The sequence below is a fragment of the Acanthopagrus latus genome, chromosome 20 (genome assembly GCF_904848185.1).
Source record: "Acanthopagrus latus isolate v.2019 chromosome 20, fAcaLat1.1, whole genome shotgun sequence".
In the NCBI taxonomy this organism is placed as follows: Eukaryota; Metazoa; Chordata; class Actinopteri; order Spariformes; family Sparidae; genus Acanthopagrus; species Acanthopagrus latus.
The window spans coordinates 13,144,255-13,164,119 of NC_051058.1; the positions used below are offsets into that span (position 1 = coordinate 13,144,255).

Sequence of the window (19,865 nt, forward strand, 5' to 3'; positions counted from 1 at the left end):
GAAAATGACTAGGGATGTTACATCGGTGTTGCTTCAAGGTTTGGTACATAATGGAGAACTGAGGAAGTGCAGAGAGGCCTCAGTGAAAAAGCATCGCATCGTGATAGTAATAATGAATTACTTTGGGTTCCTTGTCACAGTTTCCTTGGGAATTCTTCACAGGAAGCAGTGACAGTGGCTTATATCAGAGGATGAATGATACCCTTATCTATTCCCATACACTCCTAAGATAAGGGCTCTCATTGGCTGGTATCGCCGGCGATGTGAGGTGCATGAGGTAAGGCCCTGAAAGAAGAACTGGGAGCAGAGAGAGATGCAAGAGGCTGCCTTAAAATAGAGGACAGGAGCATGAGAATAAAGAGAGGAGAAACTAAGTATAGACGCATGAATGATGGTGGGAGGAAGGTGAGAGAGAAAGAGAGAGAGAGAGTGAGAGAGAGAGAGGTGACCTCCATCTCCACCTCCACCAACACACGCCACAACAAGCCTCTCCATCTCAACCGGGGCACCATGGCACATTTCCCGTCACTGGGGGTGGCAGCGGGCCACACATTGCAGTGAATCAATCCGACTGCTGCAACCTCCGCAATCCACACTTTCCTGCAGGCTCGTCATGTTCCCAGATGCTATGTGCGAAGCGGGGCTAGTGAGAAATCATGTTCCGCATGCCGCGCGTACCTACATTTGAAGTCGTGACAGCACACATCACGCAGTTTGGATGCAGGGAAAGTTAGTCCCTTTATCTACAGGCAAACAAGATGAGTGCAAGTTTGAAAGCAACGCCGTGGCAGAGAGTGAGTGAGACCATTTTCTATATGAATTGCTTAGGGCTGCGACTAGATGTTCAGTCTATAAAATGTCAGAAAATAGTGAAAAAATGTCTAGCAGTGTTTCTAAAGGCCCAAGAAGACATTGTCAAATGTCTTGTTTGTCCACAACCCACAGATATTCAGTTTACTGCCATAGAGGAAAAAAGAAACCAGAAAACCTTCAAGAAGCTGCAAGAAATAATTATGAATACCCGTTAATCGATTATCAAAGTAGTTGGGGACTCATTTAAAGGAGACACACTGTGGTCATTTTCAGGTTCATCATTTTTAATTTGGGTTACTAATAGAATAGCACATCAGTTTTCTCATACCCTCCACCCCCCTCCTGAAAACCTAGTCTCCTCTGATTGGTCAGCTCATACAAGCCTGAGCACCAGCGCACAGAAAGTCTTTATCATGTTTTCTACCATTGAGGCATCCAAGAGTTCTGTTTTTTAAAAACATATCTGTATGTGTATTCATGTTCGTCAGCTTCCTTTCTCACTCTCTGATATATCATCTGGTGTTTCACCAGAGGTTATAGCAACAGGGAACCAAAGGAAAAAAGAATCTAACTTGAGTTTGGCCATAAACATTTGAGATAATGTAAGTACACAACCCAACAAATCACGTAACAGTAGTTGTTTTGGGGCAATTTAATCCAGAAATATTGCACATTACGTCTCAAAAACGTTATTTATCATGCACATCTTAAAATCCGACACACAGTGCCTTGCTTTTAAAACCCCTCGCGCAGCTTTTAAAATGTTGTCCTATAAAGGATATATTGGCCATAAATATGTTTTTATAATGGTTAATGAAGGCCTTACACAGCCGCTGCAGCTGTAATCCCTCCAAAATGGGACCGTATATCCAACTGAATAGGGAAGAACTCAGGCTCCATAATGCCTAAATCACACATGGCACCCTAGTTGTGTTTCCACTTGCAGTCCCCCTGGAAAAATGGCTGTTATTAGATTCATCACATCCCACCAAAAACCCTGCCTCAAGGCCACACACACATGCACCCCCCAGCTCTCATCCCCTTCCCTTTCTGCGTTTTTTTTCGTTTGCAAATTGATAACGGAACCAGAGACCCCGCAGGGTCCGTAATTCAATATTGGGATCTAACAGTCTCAGATCAGATATGATGGACTGTAATCCTCTCCGCGCTGCCACATGCACTACTATATCTCAGTGGCCCTTGAGCTATCAGCAAGTCACTGTGTTCTGGAATGGATGAATGAGTGAATGGATGAAAGAATGACTGGGGTTTTTTGTGGATTAGAAGCAGGCCAATACTACTCAGTTCCCATTCCTAAGATGCAAAGAAAAAAAAAAAGGAAGCATGGTAACAGACTTGTGGGTAAGTAGGCATGACAGCGTGTGATTAAAATGAGTGAATTAGTGAGCACTCCCCCAGCACATACACACACACACACACACACACACACACAACTACCGCCACTAAACCCCTGTCTTTAAAATTGCTCTCTCCTCTCCATTTCTTCCAATTTGAAAAGATATAAAGTGAGGGAGTCATGTTCAGAGACAATAATGATCCTACTGTTTACTTTCAATTAGGATTATTTCTTTCCTTGGGCTACGAACACCTTTATTTCTCTGTGGAATCATTAGCAACCATTAACTCTGTGGGGGAAGGGGCCGCGTTCATGGGAAGAGATGAGCAAAAAGAAGTCGAATGTGAATTTAAAGAAATACTGATTATGTTTCCAGGGACCCAATATTATGAAAAGTCGCTTATGACTGTTGGTGCCCATGCCTCTGAACGGCCAGCTGTGGAACAGTAAAACCCAAAACCATGTGTCTGCCATTAGACCACTGAGTATGGGACATCTCAAGCACTTTACAAAAGGGAAGCCTCATCAATTATTCACACTTCCGGCAACACACATTCCACATGTTTCTCGTCCCATACATTAATATTTCAGCCCACCCCCCTGCCCGCTGTCCTTCTCCTTCTCTGTGCCACCCCCCGGTGGACATTTTGTCTACATAAATCACATGGTGACACTAAGAAGCCCTAAGATGGCCTCAGTCAGTACTTATAGTAGACAAGCTTCTCCTCTGCCAATCTATAGGTCCCATGCCTGCTGCCTGAGAGTCAAATGGCACTCGAAGGCATCAAATACATTTCAAAAGATATCTCTTACAGCAGCAGCACAAAGTTTTCCTAGTATAACTGCATATGCACACAGCGCATGGGATGTAATCAGCACCTTCATTGTTTTATTAGACAGGACTGGCTGGAAAATGCATCATTTATGACCACAGGATCAGCTACGTTGTCGGATCTTGTTCTTGTATTGCGGTGAGATTTTTGCTGTCTTTCTTTTTTTTTTGTACCTTTTTGTATCTTGCCGTTTGGCAGAGTAAACACTGAAGAGCAACAAGAAAATCACACAAAGAGACAGAGATATGTCAGGGCCTTGTTGTTCTGTTGATCCAAAGTCCCTCTGGGAGCACTCAGTCCCACTCCTTTTAGCACCCCTGACAAGCTCTGTATGCTTTAGGTTATAAAAAGGTTAAGGTTGGGGTCATGGTCGTGGTTAGGGTCTGCCAAATCAACTAAAGGAGGAGGGATGTGTACATAGCCTGAGAGGAAGTGTTGCCTAAGAGGCTCAACTTGAGGATCAAATGTCTGTTTGTGCGAGGAAGGACAGCACGCAACTGAAGTCCAAGGTTTCCAATCTCGGATGTTTCACTCTAGGCTCTGCTGTGGACCGCTAAGCCAACATGACACAGTTTGGTAGCAGATTTACCTTCGTGAGACCACATGAGGCTACTACAGCACTGGTTCTCTTGTTATACAAGGGTTTAGGAGTACAACAAATGATCATTTTCATTCTCAATTACTTTCAATCATTATTTTCTACAGATAAAACATTTCTATGATTAACATAGAAAGCAGCAAAACCTAAAAGATGTCATTTCTTTCATTTAAATCATCACTTTAAAAGATGGAACCAGTGACTGATTCCCAATTCTGCCTGAAACAATCACAGAGACAACTTGAATGGCTCTCAGTAAGTCACATACCTCTGAATTCATTCATAGATACCAGTCACCTAAATACAGCAAAAATGTTTAAGAAAAGAAAAAAGAAATTCCTAACCAAAAGTTAAGAGGGGCATTCTGGGATGAGACCCACCCTCCATCCAAGCTTTGTAAAAATCCATTGAGTAGTTGGTTTTTTTTTTTATGAAATCCAGCTGAAAAACCGACAAACAGACCTACCAACCAACAGAATATCAAACAAACCAACAGACCAGCTCTCCAGCCAACAAATCAACCAACCAATGCACAGACCAAGCAAAAGATCAACAAACCACTCAAAGGAATCCAACCAACAGACCAGCCAACAAATACACAAACCAACCAACGGACCAACAAGAGGATACATAACCTCTTTGTGGAGGTAAGTAATCAGTTATGAAGACAGATTAATTTCCTTTTCAAGCAACTAATGGCTCGGCTCTGCAATGGTTACTTACTCTCACCAGAGGTTAGTGTGCTCCATAGCATGGCATGTTACACACACATGCCTATGTATAATGCATAATATCATATAATCCACAGATAACCTCCGCTGATTTACACAGACTTTCTGTATAAGATACATCATGCAGACATTGTCGTGACAGGACTGAAGTGAAATACTTGAAAATTCAAATATGGATAATACCTTGAGGGCAATCTGCATAAAAATGAGCGAGATAACAATGGAGCGGGTAGAATAGTGGTTTGAGATATGTGAAATGTCTGGCCGAGGCTCATTCACTCGACTGTGATGAGAATATGCCCTTACCTTGCAGCTGGATTCGTACTTCTGGAGCATGCTCTTATGGTTTTTGACAGTCTCTGCCCCAAATAAATTCCTTTTTTCCCCCTCTCTTTTGTATCTAACACACCCCATTTCTGTCCTCCTGCTCTCTCTTCTCTCTGTGCCTCTCTTGGCCATCCTCACCAGGGGCTCTGTCCCTGCCTCTTCCTTATTGATTCTGTGAGGTTCAGTGGGTAGAGCGCGGCACTAGCAATGGAAAGGGCATGAGATCAATTCCCGCAAAAAAAAAAATTCAGCATTCGCCGGCCTGTCACTCTCGGATAATTTGTCTCCAGGCTTGCCCTACTGAATACGCTGATGTATTCTGCTTTGTAATTGGCGCCCATCAGTGTCAAGTGTCTCTGCTAGCTAGATGTTCCGGGCAAACACAACCCAAGCGCTGCACGGTTTCTTTCATCTGCATGTGCAAAATATATGCACATGTTTTACTGCCCTGACGAATCCACCAATATTATGAGGAACATTTAGGAAATATGCCTGATTAATTAATCGGAGCTCTTTGTCCTTAATTGTATATGTACATTTTTGGCACAATGCAAGAATATTGGATGCCATGTGGTTGACATCATCAGAAGACTTAAATACTGCAGCATATCTGAAGGCAGAGTCTTCCTAATGCCCACCTCGAGCGATGCTTATATGAATAATTTCTATTTCTGGTAACATCCATGCAAGCACTCTATGGATACTGAAATAACTCCCCATTTATTTTAAATAATTAAGACCATTTAAATGAGTCTCTGATGTACAGAGGCCACCAGGAACCCGTCACATGTCTATTGCAGTCATGTCAGACAGGTATTTTTCTTTCTCTAAGAGCAAAGTCGTATTCAACTGCGACTGACAGGCCCCTGGCGCCCGCTCCCCCTGCTGAAGAAAAAAGAGCGTCTTTGAAAGTATTACTCGGTGTGTTAACATCAAATTGCACCATCGAGCTAATCTTCTGAGGCTTACGGCGAGGTTTGTGTTACTGTAGATCTGCGAGTCACATGTCGACGGGCCGAGAGACGGTTTGCGTTAAACGTTCCTTAATAACTTTTAAGCCTAAAATGATAGGACCAGGGGCATGAGAGCTTGCTTTTTTTATTTTATTTTTTTTTCCAAACCAGGAAGGTATTTGTAAATCGGTGCAGCTGCCCACATAAATACACACACAGACACACACACTGCGCAGAGGCAGTCCTGCTCGGGCCGGCCTCGACGAACAAGCAGAGCGTGTCTCAGGAGAGACAGAGGGGCCTCAGAGGCAGCCTGGCAAATCTGAGCCTGACCTCCCTGGAGAGAGAGAGGGAGGCAAACTGGATTTATATCTTTGTTTTTAATCCCCCTTACACGCTCCACTGGTCCTACAGTAGTACTTTGTGCAGGCTTCATGTATAGTCAGGGAAGAAAACAAACGTAAAAGGACAAAAAAAAAAAAAACAGGGCTTGCGTGTCAAGAAAAACATCCATTTTTTCTGATGTCACAGAAAAAAAAAAAGATTCCTCTCGTGTGTTTCCTATCCCAGAGAAAAAAAAAAATCAACTGAGGGACGACATCTCACTGGCTTTTGACTTCATCAGTGCACGATGCTAACCTCCTATTCAGGCTTAAATGCCATGTCAGTATTCAGTTTGACACTGGCCTCTTGTTAAGCCATTTTTCTGCTCGGGAGGGAGCTTATTTTTGCTCCGACCCAATCCCCGTCACTGAGGGATCCCTCGGTCATCCGCTTGACGTCACTGTAAGATGCCGCCGAATCTGCATCAAGCAGGGCGGCTGTAGTGGTCAGCTTTAACACGCTGATCGAAGTCATTTAAGCCAAATTAATCTGCCCTGGATAGAGCAGCGAGAACAAAGTCAAGAATGGGGGGGGGAATCGTAAAGTGAGATGTAGGACTAACTATGAGCAGTGAATCCTTAAGAAGCATTTTCTTAAGTGCTAAAGGAGCCAGCTGATAAATTAAACCCAGGGGAGGAGCGGAAACAACATTTTTTCATGTTTCTTTTCTATTTTTTTTCCTTTAAATGCCTTCAGCGCACAGCTGTTCTGATTTAATGGCCGTCGTTTCAGTCTGTTGATTTACAGAAGCCTTGATAGCTCTGCGTCTGGCTCTCTCGCACGGATGACGCTCTTCCAAAATGAGTCCACACCTATGAAAGGCGCCGACTGACTCGGGTCGATCTGAGCAAACGCCAGACCTTTAGAATCGGCCCTGACAAATATATCAATGTGGGCTGGCGATTCACAAGTCTGGACTTCAGGCTTCGCGAGATGTGTGCAGAATCACAACCACGCTCGACTATGGAAGATTTCTTACAACCGAGAGGAGGGTGGAACGGGCCCCGGGCCAACGCCGCGTCCCATGGTTTCCCAACAGGCAATCATTGTGCACCGCTCCATTCGCCTGTTATTTCCCTACTTCTGAGCCAATGGGGCTTGTGTGTTGAGAGCGGAGTGGGATACATAATAGCCTCAAATACAAAAAAAAAAACGAAAACCCAGATGATAGATTCATGAGTATGAGAACACACACACGCTACATGCTTGTCTTAGTGCTCAGAAGTGTGCCAGTTTTTTTTTTTTTTCCCTTTTAGTTTCTTTTTTTTTTCCCTGAGTCGGCCCACATGCTCATGAATGCGAGCCGAGGAGCTAACGCAACGAAAGAAGATAGGAAAACACAAAAGCAATGCAAAAATAGACGGGGAATACAATGACACGGAGAGCGGACACAATAACTGCGGGGAAAGAGGGAGAGAGGAGAGAAAAAGAAGACAAAGGAGAAGGTAAAATTGTGTCTTTATCCCCAACAGACGGAGCCCATCTCTCCTTCAGGACACACAGATTCGTTTAGATCTCCACCAAACAGCAGCAGCGAGAGGAATAGAGTGGAGTAGAGGAAAAAAAAGAAAAGAAAGACACAATGATACCGCCTCCCATATGCAGTGCGGGTTATGTGAAACCCAGAGACCGTACAGTATGACTGCGTTAGCACACGACTTCAAATTAAATAAGAGATCAGTTCGGCTGTGGGTAAAGACAAATGCACCTGAAGGCATGTTTTACAGAGCGTTTCATCATCGGCTGAGACACTTTCCGTGTATGATTACACTTAAAATACGCAGCATTGCACAACTCGGCATACCATCTCAGCCGCGCTTCAGAACGTCCGCAAAACGCCCGAGTTATCTTCATAAACGGCTGGTGTTTCTCTTAAGAGCATTGTGTCGCTGCTGTGTATATATCACAGCACGTACACAGAAAAAGCTGCATAAAAGGGTTCTGTGAACATGTATAATATCCAGTTAAAGAGAATGCCTCCATGTCTTCACCCACGTGTCAATCCTGGATGCACGGCGGCGTGACAAAGCCACAAAAAGCCATTTAATGTTAATCGTGAACCTCAGGTTAACAGCATTCGCGATGGCAGTGAACACTTTGCATTAATTCTTGCCATACTGTTGTTTGAACTGACTTCATTCAAGAAAAAAAAATCAAATCATCGACAGACAGAGCGGATGCCACGATGCTTTAATAGACTATTTTATGGGCATGCTTTGTATAAACCGGTGGATTTATGGCTACAGTTGTTGCACCAATAAAAAATAAGCCCTCTAAACACAGATGTACCAGATTCAATTGGTGAAGTGATATATTTTTATCTAAACAAGTGTTAAATAGCTCCATATTACAACTATTATAGTGTACTCTCTGGTATCCCTGCCCACTTTATCCAATCAGGACAGAGAGCGGCCCTCTGTGAAATCAAATGTCTTTTTCCTAGGACGAGGAATATTTCTACTGCTTCTTGATGAGCAAAAAGAAAAAAATAAGCAACTGATTAATCCAGTTTTCTGCCACAGATGTTTCAGCCTAAAGTCACCGACGGCGGCAAATCACTCATGCACTGATCCCCGGGCCACGAGACTAGACGGTAAGTGAGTAAGAACTTCATATTGTTGAAATGTCAGATGATAAAGATAGATTTGCTGCGTCATAATGACCTAAAATATCACATGAGCGGATACTATGACACACAGTACAGTAAACTAGTGATCCCATATGTAAGTCTCTTTCTGCATTTTTAACTGCTTTGTAGACTGTACTAATGGCCTCTCTCTAAGGAGTAATCAGACAGGAGCAAGCCCAAAGGATCTAACTGTCCAAATATGACGTCCGTAACTTAGACCAAACGCCACCATGGCACCGTGGTAACCAGGTGCTCCATCTGACAGCCATGGTTACGTGCTTTAGGTTCAGAGGCTTTGCACAAAGGTTTTGGCCTATGCTTGTACTTAAAGATTTGCTTTACATTTGGCAACACATTTTCCTGAAACGACACGAAAAAAAAAATCTGTCCCCCTTTTTGATTTGAAATCCGTGAGCCCAGCAGAGATGTGCTTTGGCGCCCGCAGAGCGCCACGTGTTGCCAGACAGATATTTACTAAATAGATGAATAAAATTTCCACAAGTAGGCAGAAATGTCAGCCCACTCTGTGTGATGTCAATATGTAGGCTGGAGAATTAACAACAACGTCAGCCTTCCCCTGAAATCAACTTGCATATGTGCAGGCTTTATATTAATTGGGGCAGCTTTAGTATGCTTTAGCTTTTGAAGGCAGTGCCCTTTTATAGTATACAGTACAGACAGATGTGTGCACACAAGGAGGCTGCCCGATTTGGCAGCTTTCCGCTGTTTGGCAGATCTTTGTCGGGTGACGTAATTGGCTCTGGAGCAGTGGACTACGCTGCAGGAGGAGTCTATGAGCAATTCTGTAAGAGTCTGCCCAAAACTTGATTTCTGGGCCAATGCCGATACTGTTATTAAAGGAGAACTACTACGCTTTTTTTTTGTTTGTTTTCTTGAAAGTTAAAAAGCCCCGACAGGGCACCCTCTCTCCCACAGCGAACACTGCTTCCTGACACGGCTTGTCCAGTATCGACCCATATTGTCAGCCCCCCTTCATAACAGCCGGATCCCTACACTTCTGCTGCCGTTGGAATCCATTGTTGCTGGGTGAATTTTGAGCTGACCACAGCCAATGTTCTCCCCTCAGTTGGAAGTTATTTTCTGCACAGCTGAGTACGAATGGTTTGATATCCAATGTCCAACCTCTCTTTTGCTGAAAAATATGTTTGCCTTGAGGTAAAGAAAGAGGAAAATTGTGTCACTTGATCACTGTTTGCCTGTCGAATCGATGCCATTGATGTGCCGAACTGACAAACGGGTGGAAACCATGCAGTCAACCGGAACTGCTGTCCACACATATGACTAATACCAGAGAATGTGGAAAAACAGAAGGGATCGGTTTTCACATCGATGTTTTGCCATCGTCCTCAAGAGCACTTTGCTGAAAAAACACAACAACAGGAGAAACAGCGATAAAATAATCCCCTCCCATGGTAAAACCATTTAGCTCATGGTTGTACCGTCGACTTGATGATCACAGAACTTGTTTGTCGCTGGATCCGTTTGCATTGGAACAACAGCAACGGGGAATAAGGTGAATCGGCAATTAAATATGAATGATCATGAGCCAAAAGGGAGTTTAGAATCAAAGCCGCCAATTAAATCCCATAAAACAGAGCCTGGAGTTTGTGAAAAAAAAAAAAATGTTCCACACAGTCCGTACTCACGATTCCCCTCGCATCCTGCCCCACCCACGTCTGCAAAAAGACACCTTGTGATGTTAAAAACATGCCCGTGTGGAATGAATAATCAGGAAGCCTTCTCTCTTTACACAATGCTAAATATGCAAAATTCGCAGCTCCCCTGCTTTATAGCTTCTGTCTCCCTCAAGCCTTTCCCTCACTTAGCCCACTCCATCTGCCATCTCTCTCACACAGCTTCCCTTCCCAGCTCCCACTCTGCATTCTCCTGCTTTTGTTGTGCTTCCCGCATTCTCTTTCCATCCTTTTGCCTCCCCTCTTCAGTTTTTATGCTGTTACGCAAAGTATTTTCCCCCTCTTTCCCTCCCTTGCCTCTCTCGTCTGTATCCACTTGTCCCCCGCAACCTCATTCTCATCCCCGTATCCATCCATTTTTCCCCTCTGAGCCTGTTCCCCTCTCTCTGTATCATCCCCGCAGTGTGAAAGCAGTACCTGCGACACTCTGCTCCCAGTATCCTCTCATCTAAATGAGATGTGTGGCCTTGCTGTATCTGATTCCTCTAGACAGGAGGTGAGAGCTAACCTTTCTCCCACTTCGACACCTCACCAGCTCCTGTTATTTGTTTTCATAACACAAATATGCTGTCCTTAGTCACAGGACATATCACAAAGCTTTAACATCCCAACTCGAGCAGACAAAACAAATTCTGCCAGACGGCGCCCTGCCTTTAATGGTACTCAAACCAGTGTGAGGATGGATAAAAAAAAAAAAAACAACTCCTCCGGAGGTAAGATTCATATCGGATTAATGCAGAAGTAAAAGACAAAGACGAGAGGGGTGAAAATACGGAGAATATCCCCTGATATCTGTCAGTGCTAATGAATACGATTAATGTTGAGCTGCTGGAGTATCCACTTTCCATGTGGATATAAAGGGAAATAATTTATATTCTCAGACCATCAGTCATATCGAATCATATCATACAAAAGAGGTTTTTTTCTACCCATGGATGCAGTTGCACCTGATAATAGGCAGCTGCTGTATAGTGCCATACGATTAGGCCCAGGAAAGAGCTCTTGTGAAACACTCACCTCAAGCTCCACAGATACCATCGTACAACCGCACTTACTCACACAGCTCCATACACCAAAAAAAAGGGGGGAACTTACGTGTACGGAAGCGGTGGTGTGGGCGCGTGGCAGGGCCCTTTCCTGGGCGCCCGTGATTCCAGCGTGACGTGGGCTTGACCGGGGCTGCCGGCTGGGAGGTGGTTGGCTGCACCTTAGCAGTGGTCTTTACAGTGGCTGTAGTTGTGGTGGGCGCTGTAGTGGTGATGCCAGGAGAGGTCTGCCCTGGCTTTGAGTTAGCAGCTCCGTTACGTCCATTACTGGCGCTGCTCCCTTTTCTAACTGTGCTGCGAGGGGTGACCTCCTTACCACCGGGTGGCGCGTTGAGTCGGGTGGCGCGAGTGGTGGAACTGGTAACCACTGTCCCGCCGCTAACGCGGGTGCCTACACGGTTGTGAAGGTGTGGGGCCCGGCTGCCATCCCCGTTGGCAGTGCTGCCATTGGCTGAGTGATTTGCTGGCGGCCCTGATCGAGTTCTTGGCGCTGGGGCGGTACCATCCGCGGCTAGCGGCGTGGTAGTCGACACCATCGCCGTGGTAGAGGCAGCTGAAGTCGTGGTGGCGGTGGGAATGTCGGGCCCCTTGGGCATGGCACTGGGTTTGGAGAGAAATATAGGGTCCTGTCCAATGCTACCTTTAGGATCCACCAGATCAGTGGGGACATAGTCTTGAACGGATCCTACCACAATCCATTTCAGCAGCATGAGACTGAGTCCCAGTCCAACAAAGCCCATAACCAGGGGCACGGCACACAGCCACGTCTGCTGGCGAGGCCACACGGCACAGGGGCCGCAGCGGAGGGGGCCCGGGGCTCGAGGAGACGCTTGCTCAGCTCCTGGCTCCTCCAGCGTCATGGCCGCCAGAGTGCTCGCACCGGAGCGCTCGCTCATCCTGCCGGAGATGTTTTTCGTCTCTTGGGGTGTCGAAGGGGAGGGGGGGGGTCAAACAGGTGGCCAAATGTTACAAGGGCGAATACAAGGAAGGGGGTGTGGTGCAGGAGAAACGCTGGGCATCTTAAGTAATGACCCACACAATGCCTATATCCTCACTATACATATAAATATATAGATATACACACCTACATGCACAAACCTAAACCATGAATTTATGCACAATCACTTGCAGACACAATCACTCACAGTCACGTAGGACTAATTAAAAGCTGGCACAGCACTCAAATGCATACACAAGCAATATAACCTACACTCCCTCTGGCGGACAACAAACCAAACACACGCAAACACACACCAACGCGCGCGCGCGCACTCACACACACACATACACACACATACACACACAACGGCTACGCACAAGAGAGAAAACCACACACACACACACACACACACACACACACACACACTTCCACACCAGCACACAGGTTATGGACAGGTGAGAGAGCGAAGCGAGAGGGCGCCTCACTGTAGTTCAGCCTAACGAAGCGATGATAAATCCCAGGATGCTTCACTCCTCCCTTGTTACAAGGAAAAAAAAAAGCCGACGGTCGGGGGAGAAAAAAAAATTATAAGAAAAAGCAGAAGAAGATGATGAAGAAGAAGGAGGAGGAGGAGGAGGAGGAGGAAAGATATCGATCCGCTTCAGACCGGAGCTGTAAATCCATGTGCGTGCGTGTGTGTGCGTGCGTAGACCAACAACCCAGGCTCCGGCGGCACCCTTCTCCACTCTCAATTGGTTGATTATCGGGCCGCATAGGGGTCCTTAAAAACCTGACAGCAACAAGGAAAAAATTAACCCGCGGATCGTTCCTTTAATCCGGTATTTCTTCAAAAGGTGTCGCTTGAGTCCGTTTGACCTTCTCGGAGAGCTTTCTCCCGCCTCTCTCTCTGTCTGTCTGTCAGGTGTCTTTGTCAAGTTTTTTCCCTCTGATGGCTCCTCAGCTCTCCGTGCGCCCTGGCCACCCTTTTTTCCCCTTTTCTTTTTGTATTATTTCGGTCCGCTCCAGCTGCAGGTAATCCAGTCGGTGATAGAGAGAGAGGGAGAGGGAGAGAGGACCGAAACTGATGATAGGCAGGGCGTCCAAGTGGGATCGGGGTTTGCTTGTGATCCGCCGGTAAAATCCCCCCCCCCCAAAAAAAACTGATCCACCACCACCACCCTCACTCTACTCTTGATTTTTTGGGGGGACAGCCGTGCGTCTCCAAAGCTGTCCGCCCCGCAGCTGAGGATAGATCCGAGGAGGAGGAAGAAGTAGAAGAAGAAGAAAGAAAGAATCCTCCACGATGCGTTTTTTTTCTTTTCTTTTTTCTTTTTTTCTTTTTTACCTCCGCTGCATTCCCACAGTGGTGCAGGCAGCAGAGGAGAAGGGAGATGGAGAGAGGATGGAGGCAGACAGGCAGAGAGGCAGAGAGGCAGGCAGGCAGGCAGGCAGGCAGGGAGGGAGGGGGCTGCTGCTGCTGCTGCTGCTGCTGCTGCTGCTCTGAAAAAATGATGCGGCGGCTGTTCTTGGAGGCTGCAGACTAGGGGGAGAGAGAGGATGGAGGGAGGGAGGGAGAGAGGGGAGGGGGGGAGGAGGGGTGCTTGCTCAATCCGCGGTGAGTGATGTGGGTTTCACGGCTCCTAAGCCATCCGGCGCTCTCTCCCTCCGGTTCACCGCCGTCCCCAATACTCCAAAGTGACGACTAGCGAGTGCCCCATCTCTCTCTTTCTCTTTCTCTCTCTCGCTCTCTTCGGGTGGAGGTGCGAGCTGACTTTCTCCCCTCATCAGCACCACCCTCCCCTCAAAAAAAAAGAAGGAAAGAAAGAAAAAGATTGTGGTGGGCAGAGATATGTAGGTAGTGGGAAAAACAAGTGCAGAGAGAGAGAGAGAGAGAGCACAGAGGAGATGCGTGTTGGCTGAGCTCTGCAGCAGATGCAGATAGGGAGGCACAGGGAGGAGGCGGCGGCCACAGCAGCGCGCGCACACACGCCCGCACACACACACACACACACACACGGAGAGGAGAAGAGAGGAGAGGAGAGGCGATGCCACAGACACACCCCAGGGAGCGGTGAGATGGAGGGAGGGAGAGGATGAGAGGAGGAAGGAGGGAGGGATGGAGAGAGGGAGGCGCCACCCTGGTGTCTTCCAGCAGTGGCACACAAGACCAAAAAAAAAAGAAAGAAACAAAGAAACAAACAAAACAAAAACAACAACAAACCAAACACCTGGCTCATAATTTATGGGCGAGTTAGAGCACTACTTCAACTCGATACTTCCATGGGCAGTAGATGAATCCTTTATTTAACTGTTCACAAGGGACAGTAGTGCTTTCGGCGCACTGCCAGCCCAGCTTTTTATGGCCAGTGTGACTTACTGATATCAGAATATGAGTGTGTGTGTGTGTGTGTGTGTGTGTGTGTGTGTGTGTGTGTGTGTGTGTGTGTGTGTGGTGGTGGTGGGGGGGGGGGAGTAAAACACTCAGGGTGCAGCGTAATCAATATCAAAGATAGGTTTGATGTGGTTCTTTTTTTCTTTTCGTGGCTGATGTGTTTACAGAGCATGCAACACAGCAGCTGCATGAGACAGGCAGGGAGCATGATCACAGTCAGCAGCACAGTGTGTTTATGTGAGGCGGAATCCACAGGGGGCGACAGTGTGAGGTCACTTCAGGTCAAAAACCGTGACCATTTACTAGGTTGCACTTTTTTTTAAAATTGTCAAATTTACAATCGCGCTGCCTCGGTGGGCTTTACATTCAGCACTCTTTGCCCTGTGGACCTTTAAACCTGTAGCAGCGAGGGAGACAATGGAGGCACCCCACTCCCAGTGATATGGCCTTAAAATTATATGGTAATATTTTCTGGCTGCATCTACTGTACGGGATGTCTCTTTCACAAAATGTTAACACAAAGAGATTTTTGATTAATAGTCATCAGTAATGTCAATCTGATGACCAAATCAGATAAAGATTAATGTAAGAACAAGTGGAGGAGTCTGGTAGGTCCAGAAAGTGGCATCACATTACTGCGATTCAGCCTTTGAAACCAGGAAAAGACAACACGAATGCCATTTGCCACTTTGCATATCCAAACTACAAGACGATATATAGTCTCATATCACAGTAACAACATATTATGGATATGTCGCCCAGCCCCAATGGACAGACGTGCAACAGATGTTGCGTGTAAAGGCAAGTATCATAAATAGAATGTGTCATAAATGGGTTTCAGAGTTCAATATCACAATGAGTGCCTGATATTTGCAATATTTTTGCAATGTGGTATATTTAAAGTCTTAAACAAGCAGCACAAAAGTAGGGCGGCAAATGACAACAATCATTTTTATTATCAATTAATCTGCCAATTATTTTCATGTTTAATTAAGCTTTGAAAAGTGCTGATACCTACACCTTATTTTGTCACCACAGTCGAAAACTAGAGCGCAATCAATACTGGATTTGAGTGGGCTGATGCCAAAACTGCTATTTGGGAGTGAAAAATTCAGTTGTTCAATTATATCTGCTCAGAAAATATTCATAAACATGCATATTTTGCATTGACATTATTAACTACTTGTGACATACATGTGTATGGCCTGGAGCAAAGATATTTTATATTTTGATGATAAACTTCATTGTCAAAAAGTACGTCAGCACTGAAAAAGTCCATTTTTGAAAAAAACTTTTTCTGAATTACAGTCTGTAAAAGAAAGTTTCAGTGTTGGCACACACCGGGCAACACGGATGTGGGTGTATCTGTGACAGGTCAATATGAGCCAATAATATCAATGTTATGATCCCAATAATGCTACTAATACCAGTACACAGCATCTGCAGGCCCCAATCCAAATCCCAAAGACACTTCATTTACTAGAAAAGCAGCCAGTCTTTACATTTAAAGGTGCTCTATGTAACCAGCAATACACATAGACACGTTTTTTGATTAAAAAATGACTGAAACACTCCATCAATTATCAAAATTAGTTGGCAATTAATGTTCCCCACTTTTACTAATTAACTATAATTGACTAATAAGTTAGGTCACGTTATTAGAGCTCGACTTTTCCCCATTTTTCTCGATTCGTTTTTGTTGCAACTGCATTTAATCAAAACTATTTTGAAACAAGTTGCAGTTGTTCGAGAGCTAATCAAACATTCAGATGTCTCTCGCGGCTCCCAATTTTCTCCAAGTGGCACTGAACGCAGCCTCTTTTGTCGCACACAGAAGAAGACCCTACGAATACAGAGCCGCTCTTTGGTTTCTCTTTCATTGTTGCTCCAAGATAAGTACTTCTGCAGCAGACGGTGTTTAAGGGCTGCCACGACTCATTCCTTTCAACAATGAAACCAAGAGTGATCGACAAGTGCGAGAAAACCGATGCATTGTTGAGGGTGCGCGATAAAAGCCCTAAAAAATCGGCACGCATATTGTACTACTACTATTCTACTATATGCCTCTGCACAGAACGAAAGAAGACTATGGGAGAGTGAGAACGAAAGAGGGAGACGACAAAAAACACCAGCATGTTTTTTTCACGTGACTCCTATAAGCGCCCGTCAAAGACTGTTCGCGATCCGGAAAACCCCCCATTCATTACTTCGTAAACTGCTTGTAGCTCATGGCAAAAAATAAATAAAAATTAGATTCCATTTAAAACTCTTCACATCCTGTGAATGGCTCTAATAGTGTGCCATTCTGAATGCAATGCTTTCACAATAACAATTTGCATCACCCCGAGGTGGGTTCCTCAATTTATTTTCATAAATAAAGAGAGAGTGACTGACACAATTGCTGCACTGTGACGTCTCCATGCTTATTCACATTTCTGTACAGATCACATCCTTCATTAGCGGCTTCCTAATGTGCACAATGAGTCTGACTGCATTGTTTACTGTTTTTCGGGAGTGGAAAGGTAATGTCCCTGCTCCCGAAGATGCCTTTGAACTTGACAGGCTGTCGAGAGTCATTCCCTCCCAGGAATTCGCTGCGCTCGTTTTACCCCTCGCAAGCATTTGATGAGTCACAGAGGAAGAAAAAAACATAAATATCCATCTGTGGAATTTATTTGAGTCAATTAAATACTGGTTTCAATTGCGTGCCACTTTGTTTTTGTGAAGAAGTGGTTCATCATAACAATCCATGGTGCCTTGAAAAGTACAACACCTGGTTCTATTAATAAGTAGGCAGGTTTTTTAACTACTTATCTAAGATTACCGATTTTGAAGGATGGTAAAAGGAAACACGTATCAATGGGAGAGCAAACATTGACACAACACCAGAGCGATCTCTCGCTTTACCTCAGTTTCTATGTCTGTCTCTCTTTGCCTTTCTTGCCTCCTCTGTCAGCTGGGTTCCACGAATCCATTGTGCTGTAATTTGAACCTTTGTCGAAGCCTGGCGGGACATAGATCAGCATGGTGTACAAGGAACCAATATATGTGCGGATGGTGTCATTTATGTATAGTCATTACACTGTGCAATCAGTTTTGTACTTCAGAATGGTAAGTTAAAGCAAAAACGTTGTCTTTTGCTAGCTTAAATAGGGATTTTGTAAGTGGGTCTGTTGGTGCAGACAATGCAAGCACCAAACTATTGATGCTACACTCTATAACAGAAGAACACAAAGTTGCAATCAAATTCTCACACAGTCTGTGCGAATGAGAGGAAACAGGGATGTAGCTGGTAGTCTAAATCCATTCATTGTAAACTTAATCTGACAATGCTTGACAATGTTGTTCCTAGAACATAATAATTAATGTTGCTCCAGGACCAACATTGCAACAGACCAATCATGCATTTGAAATCTCAGAGCTTTGTGACGTTGGGGGGAATGACCTGAATAATACGTACATCAAACGCATGTTAAACATTGTGAAAGGAAAATATTGTTGTAACTTGGTGTCGACTTTGTTGCATTTTGTTAAAGGGCAACACATTCTTCCTCCTTTTTAAAACCTTGCACCTACATTTCCCACAATGCACCTTAGGCACTGGAGTGACATCACTGGAGGCTATTTATCAGATCATATGCAGCTTCCTCTGGAGCCACAAAAGGCTTTATACTCCTTCTGTTTCACATATATACACTATTACACCACAGTACCTGTAAACACACTTTAACGTGAGGAATTGGCAGAGTTAGCCTTTAAGTTGAAATGCTGGTCCTTGAACAATGAAGTTACACATGTTCTTAGAGCAACATAGTAAATTCAGATACACCCCCATTCCCCATGTGTATAATTACCAAACAGCAATCAATTACACAACAGTCTCTGATATCACACATGGTCAGATGAATGCCAAAATGCTTAGTAGATTAACATAAATTGAATGCTTAAAGCCCAAAAGACTAAACTGCACTTTAAAAAAGATTAATCTATAGGAGCACAATTACATGGCAAGTTGAGAAAAAAAAAATCAATCAATAAATGAAACACAGGCCTTGTAAAATTCCAAAGGGTAAACACTACATAAACATATACATATGTTAAGTAACAATAATGGAATTTACCTCTGCCCCAGCAGGACCGAATACATTAAGCTTAGTAGATCCGTATGAATAGATACTCCAGGTCCCATGAGGCAATCGCGGTCAATACATGCACATATTTAGCAGATTAGAATGAACCCAACACAGCATATAGAAAAGTCAACACCAACAATGATTTTACTTGGATCCCCCCTGCATCGATGCATACAGTCCACCGTCTGTGCCTGGGTCAGGTGCCCATAACGCTCTGTATTCCTGAGTGGGGACTGGGGAAGTCACTTCTACTGTCTGGAGGGAGCCATTATGGTCACTGCCCTTGATGAATGCCCACTGGCGTCGGTTAAAGTTCATCTCTTTGCTATCTCACTTATCCTGGTCCAGGAGGGTTGTCACCAGGTTGGAGATATCATTTCATCTGGTCCATCCCCCTGGGTGTCTCCTGGTCAGGGGGATATTTATGACTTTGATATTATTGCTCAGCTTCGGGAGTGTCTTTTTTGTGTTAGTTATCCGGACTGTAACGTGTCCAGGAGGCCTCTCATAGTCCGCTTTACGCCCCCGGGGGATTCAGCTGGACCGCATGACACCACTATCATCCCATCTCGACCTGACAGAAAGCCAAGATTTACAGACATATCAACAAAAAAGGAAAAAAAAAACAACTGCTGGCTAGAGATTCTGTAGCTCACCAACCTTACTTTGTGGGCATGAACAAGAGCAGCATCCATCACTGTTTTGATTATTACCACCTGCATAATATTAAAGATCAATGTGTTCTCCAACTGCTGGTGTCTGCATTTGAGTGTCTCCAGGGAGCCACTATTTACCCAGACTGATCAGCGCAACTCCCCTGGATGTGTAACCTTGTGCACATCCAAGGGAGAGACACATCACTCCTGTTGTCACTGTGAACATTCTGTTCTTTTTCTCTGGCGTGGCAAATGCAAAGGGGTTTGGTTTTTTTTTCGGATTTGTGTTCCTGGACATCATCCGGGGACGTTCCCAGGACAAACACAAGCATGTTCAGCATCGGTGCAGTGCTTAAAC

At 44.9% G+C, this 19,865-nt stretch overlaps 1 protein-coding gene across 2 annotated transcripts in view; it reads right to left on the minus strand.

Moving 5' to 3' along the window:
* Positions 1-14,319, minus strand: part of nrg3b (neuregulin 3b) — a 218,421-nt gene extending 204,102 nt beyond the window's left edge. Inside the window, exons 1-2 of one of the 2 annotated variants that reach the window (XM_037080996.1) lie at positions 12,812-14,319; positions 11,436-12,305 (exon numbers count right to left, since the gene is read on the minus strand). In XM_037080996.1, the coding sequence (XP_036936891.1) occupies positions 11,436-12,282 (847 nt within the window). In that variant the 5' untranslated portion in view covers positions 12,283-12,305; positions 12,812-14,319. Of the gene's footprint in view, positions 1-11,435 lie in introns of both variants that reach the window. The other variant, XM_037080995.1, reaches the window with a different exon arrangement.
* Positions 14,320-19,865: the final 5,546 nt, after the last annotated feature.